At 54.0% G+C, this 5,405-nt stretch overlaps 1 protein-coding gene across 1 annotated transcript; it reads left to right on the top strand.

Annotated features, from left to right (window-relative positions):
- Positions 1-500: 500 nt before the first annotated feature.
- LOC100273109 (uncharacterized) lies at positions 501-2,152 on the top strand. Its single transcript, NM_001147558.1, has 5 exons — positions 501-591; positions 692-977; positions 1,092-1,490; positions 1,656-1,733; positions 1,833-2,152. The coding sequence occupies exons 1-5, from the start codon at positions 549-551 to the stop codon at positions 2,077-2,079; spliced, it is 1,053 nt and encodes a 350-aa protein (NP_001141030.1). The 5' UTR covers positions 501-548; the 3' UTR covers positions 2,080-2,152.
- The last annotated feature ends 3,253 nt before the right edge of the window (positions 2,153-5,405 follow it).

The following is a 5,405-nucleotide window of genomic DNA, read 5'->3' as shown; positions in this document are numbered from 1 at the left end:
GCGCTCGACACCGGATGCGGGGTCAGTAACAGTCACTCTCGCCCAACTCGTTAGTGCTACGGAGTACTTAGCTACAATAGGATTAGAGAATTTAATTAGAGACATTCCAATCAAGCACTGACTTGAGAAGGCCAACCGTTTGCTAGTTTGGGGACGAAAAAGTAAAATTTTACTACGGAGTACTTTCCAACTCCAGTCAGCATTGGAAAAAAATCGGAGAAGCTAGTCAGTCGATTTTACTGTGTTCAGCAACCTTTTCGTGAGTACAGTCGCCTATCCTGTTTACCGTAAAAAGGCAGCGGGAGAAATTGTGACAAGGTGCTCATGCGTACTCTGCTCTCTGCTCTGCTTACTTGTGGTTGTGGCGAAAATCTGTGCAGGTGGCGAGCTGGGGCGCGTACCTGCTGTCGCGGGACATCCTGGCCATGTCGTTCGCGCCGCGGGACTCTCACGAGGCGCAAGTGCAGTTCGCGCTGGAGCGCGGCGTGCCGGCCATGATCGGCGTGCTCGCGTCCAACCGCCTCACCTACCCGGCCCGCGCCTTCGACATGGCGCACTGCTCCCGCTGCCTCATCCCCTGGCAACTCTACGGTACGCACGCACGCACGCACGGCCTCTCTGACGACTCTCCCTGCCCCAACGCACGCTCCGTTTTAGCTCAGCACTCAGTACGCCGAACGCGGACGTGCAGATGGACTGTACCTGATCGAGGTTGATCGCGTGCTGCGTCCCGGAGGGTACTGGATCCTGTCCGGGCCGCCGATCAATTGGAAGAAGTACTGGAAGGGGTGGGAGCGAACCAAGGAGGACCTCAACGCCGAGCAGCAGGCCATCGAGGCCGTCGCCAGGAGCCTCTGCTGGACCAAGGTCAAGGAAGCCGGCGACATCGCCGTCTGGCAGAAGCCCTACAATCACGCCGGCTGCAAGGCTTCCAAGTCGCCGCCCTTCTGCTCGCGCAAGAATCCAGACGCGGCATGGTTGGTATTGGTAGCCACACGCTTGATGCATCAGTCGTACTCGTACCGTACGAGCTTGAATAAGCTGTAGATGGCATAGCTGTAACCGATTATGGTCTGCACGGACGGACGCAGGTACGACAAGATGGAGGCCTGCATAACGCCGCTGCCGGAGGTCTCTAGCGCCAGAGACGTCGCCGGCGGCGCGGTGAAGAAATGGCCGCAGCGGCTCACGGCCGTGCCGCCCAGGGTCTCCCGCGGCACCATCAAGGGCGTCACGGCCAGGTCGTTCGCGCAGGACACCGCGTTGTGGCGGAAGAGGGTCCGTCACTACAAGTCGGTGATCAGCCAGTTCGAGCAGAAGGGGCGGTACCGCAACGTGCTGGATATGAACGCGCGCCTGGGCGGGTTCGCCGCGGCGCTGGCGTCGGCGGGCGACCCCCTGTGGGTCATGAACATGGTCCCGACCGTGGGGAACACGACCACGCTCGGGGCCATCTACGAGCGCGGCCTCATCGGAAGCTACCAGGACTGGTGAGTTCCCTCGTTGCGCTTGTCGTGCTCGTGCATGGATGGTCCTTGCCCTTCCACCAGCGGCGCAGCAGTGATTGAATTCATTGAATGGCGACGGTGTGTCGGTGTCGCGGTTGCGCGACAGTCGGTTAAGGTTTCGTGATCTCACTACTGCATTCACTGCAGGTGCGAGGGCATGTCTACCTACCCGAGGACCTACGATCTCATCCATGCGGACTCGGTGTTCACCCTGTACAGGAACAGGTAAAAAAAAATCATCAGTTGACGAACGGACCTGCATCAGGCAGGAAGACGCAGGGACTAATGCATTTTGGTATGCGGTTCTGCTTTGCTTTTGCAAAGGTGTCAGATGGACCGCATCCTTCTGGAGATGGACAGGATCCTGAGGCCCAGGGGCACGGTGATCATCAGGGAAGACGTGGACTTGCTGGTGAAGGTCAAGAGCCTGGCGGACGGGATGAGGTGGGAGAGCCAGATCGTCGACCACGAAGACGGCCCGCTCGTCAGGGAGAAGATCCTCCTGGTTGTCAAGACGTACTGGACTGCCCATGAGGCCATGACCAAGATCAGTAGCAGGACTGTGAAGTAAAATTCTCAATGTTGATAAGCATTTTTCATGTTTGGATTTATACCGTCGTTTCTAGCTCCTTGAGCTAGTGATCTCTGGACGGTTTCTGCTTGCTGTTCTTTCTGGACAGTACTTGCTCGGATAGGATACAAAGGCATGCCATGGACCCTAAAGCACTGCCCAGACGCGCTAAAACCAGCAGAAAATAAATAGAGAAAAAAGGGAGGGGTGGACCCGGAACCGCGCCAAAAGCGCCTATCCATCTGAGGAAACATTGATCAACAAAAGAACCACCAACAGACCCAGTCGAAGCAGCTCAGAACCCCTTAGCCTTCATGGCTTCAATGGTTGGCACCACCTTACGACCCTTCTTTTTTGTCTTCCCTGCCTTCACGTTGTCCTGATTTATCAGCTCCATGATTGCCTCCATTTGGTTCTTGGTAAGAGGCCTTGTGAATAGACTTGCGATCTGCTCAAATGAATCATCAAAATCAGCAAAGTCTGAAGAAATAGAGCCATCTGGAATTTTAACTGCAGAGTTGTTAAGTTTGGCGCGAATGATTTCCTGAGCTTTGGATATTGCATCTCGGTTAGTACCAGTCTTAAAGTTTTTCTTCGCAGCCAACCTAACGCTTGATCTTCTAGTGATGGGTTGCTTCTGAATTTTTAATGTATGTGGTGAATTGGTCGTGTTACTTTTCGGCAGAGATGGGATCAGTGGTGGTTCTGGTGGCGTTGTTATTTCCGCGATGAAGTTGGTCAACTGAGTATTGTCGGCTAAGTTGTTCCCTGTCTTCAGAGCAGGAGAAACTCTCAAGGTTTCATGATTATTGTTATCCACTGGTTGAAAATCTGGTTGACACATTGGATGGTTATCGCTAACGCCCGACTGAAAAACTGGGTAGGACAAATTATGGATACTTGGGGCCCCCATTTGGTCGACCCGTTCAGCAGCTGGCAAGTTGTGATGTACAGCTTTCACGAGTTGGGAGCCCAGCAACTCAGCCGGTTGGACAACTATGGACTTAGCTGGAGTAGAATTGGTCAGGGTCAGAGCATTGTCTAAACTGTTGAGGACAGCAACTGCCAAGTTGTGATCTACAGCTTGATTATCGTTAACCAGTTGGGAGCCTAAAAATTCAGACGGTTGGACAGCTGGGGCCTTGGCAGGAATAGAATTTTTCAGGGCCAGAACACTGTCTAAGCTATTGAGAATTGTGGCAAAAACATTATTAAGATCAACCGAATTGGTTACCTTGCACTTGGAGGCATCAGGGTCATGTGAGGCTTCCTGGTTGACACCGCCAACAGACCCTGGCGAGCTTCCAACACCAGCAGCAAGCTCCAGGCCGCCAACCTGCGGCCAGACAGCAGAAACAACAGGGTCTGCAAAAGAAACAGTTTTTCCCTTTCTCTTGGGCACCCAGCAGCGAGTTGGTGGTGACATCCCCAGACCATGACGACGGAAAGGAGTTGAATGCCTATGCTTGTCGTTGGAGCTATAGCAGTCATCCATCCCTCCCCGGCATCGCGATGAACGCGCCCAACCGGAAAGACTGCGGTGCCTACGGTTTCCACTGCGTCTGTCACGCTGAAAGTCCCCCTCATCATCATCGTGGCCCCAGTCACGACGCACAGTCTCTCTACCTCTGAAAGTTTCTGTACGTCCTCTTTTTTCACCCAATGAGTCCGGGGCGCCATAGTTCCAGACAAATTCTCTTCGCTGCTTGCGATTAGGAGCCCCCCTGGATCCCCTCCCATGGAGGAAGGAGAGGTCTTCCACCACCTCGATGTGATTGCGAAGAGTGTATACATGGCCAGTTTTCAGATCGGACGGTTCATCATGATGAGCACCAGAAAGCGGCAATGGGGTGCTAACTGGTGGAAGCTCCCTGTCCGGTTCTAAAACCGTAAGCTGGACCTCTTTGGGTATGTCACAAGGGTCAGAGCACCATGCCCAAAGATCGAAGGACCTAGTGCGCTCTCTACGCCTTGTGCGCTCTTGCACATAGTGAATTGCACAGCTCTTGCCTAAGGCCTTCGAAGCCACTTCTTCCCCCCAACAGTGAACCGGAATACCTTCAACCCGGACTTTAACTCTAAACTCCAGGTTCATTTTCCTAGCATAGCTGTCCTCTGACCAATCTCCAAAATGGAAAATCCGACCACGATACGAGACCGAACCCCTATCAAGCGCCCACAGCTTCGACCTTGGGTCCGAGAAGATGATAAAAAACTGCTCAGGAAAGTGCTTGACCAACTGATACTGACCGTGATGAAGGTTGAACTTCTCCCTTAGCATGTCTCCTGCAGATAATGTGTCTACCTCGTGGCTGTTGCCGTCGAAGGAGCAAACCACAGCCTTGTCAATCAGCTTGTCTCTACGGCGACGGAAGGAGCCGGTCGCCGAGACCGTGCAGAAGGCACGCGATGGTCTTCCCCGAGGGTCACCAGGGTAGCGAGCCTCCATTCCGTAGTCTCCCTGAACAACCTGAAGGTAGGATTTCTTGTGTGGGGGGGGCGGTTGACTGAGTGGCTCATGGTACTTATGTAGGTCGTCAGACCATGGCCGTGCCTCATGGTTGGTAGAGGTCCTTGATGGCAGCTCAGGTGGTTTAGGAATATTGCTAGCAGCAGTGAATGTCCCCTGAGAGCTTTTCCAGTTGCAGGCCCTCGCCCGATGTCCGGATTGAAGGCAATTCCAGCAGCGCGAAGGAGCCGAGCAGCAGAAAGCTAGATGTTCTGGTGAGAAACAGTTGTAACATTTACCCTTTAGCTTCAATTTGAAAAGACCAGTGGCCTTCACGTCGAATTGATGATATTGCCGTGTTCGCTCAGGGGATGTCCAGCTCTTGCGCCACCAGTACCGCGGTCTGACCACCGACCAGCCCCCTTCAATATCATCCGGCGCAGCAGGGTATGGCCACTGTCCATTCGAACGCAGCGCGGGATCGAGCCCAGCAGCACGCCGATGTGACCAAACGTTGCCCGAATTCAAATCCCCTTCCGCCTTACAGGAGTGTTGGAAATCCGGCGAGCGATCTGCAACCTCTTTGACCTTTCCAGTCGCCAGGATACGCGGCATTGAAGACTGCCGAAGAGGATCACCAAGTACTGCCTGCACTGGACGCGAATCTGCTTTGGATTTTGACCTTGGATCCACCCGGCTCGTCGAAACAGAACCATCTCCAGCCGCGGCGACCCATTGAAGCTGCGATTGAGATAATGGGCCGCCCTTGCCTTGGTAATCTTGAGTTTGCTTGAAGAAATCATCTCTGATCTGAGCCTGAGAATGAGGGAGGACCTGTGCCGTACTTACCGGGTCACCGAGCCAGGAGTCCGTCGCG

The sequence above is a fragment of the Zea mays genome, chromosome 5 (assembly GCF_902167145.1).
Source record: "Zea mays cultivar B73 chromosome 5, Zm-B73-REFERENCE-NAM-5.0, whole genome shotgun sequence".
Classification (NCBI taxonomy): domain Eukaryota; kingdom Viridiplantae; phylum Streptophyta; class Magnoliopsida; order Poales; family Poaceae; genus Zea; species Zea mays.
Note: the sequence above shows the minus strand (reverse complement) of the source record. Positions and strands in the feature narration are given on the sequence as shown.

What these genes read in the sequence shown, in the direction of transcription:
- LOC100273109 (NM_001147558.1), top strand. Translation starts at nt 549, where the DNA reads ATGGCGCACTGCTCCCGCTGCCTCATCCCCTGGCAACTCTACG. An exon ending in AAGAATCCAGACGCGGCATG is followed by an intron (nt 978 to 1,091) that starts GTTGGTATTGGT and finishes GGACGGACGCAG; the next exon opens with GTACGACAAGATGGAGGCCT. An exon ending in TTCACCCTGTACAGGAACAG is followed by an intron (nt 1,734 to 1,832) that starts GTAAAAAAAAAT and finishes GCTTTTGCAAAG; the next exon opens with GTGTCAGATGGACCGCATCC.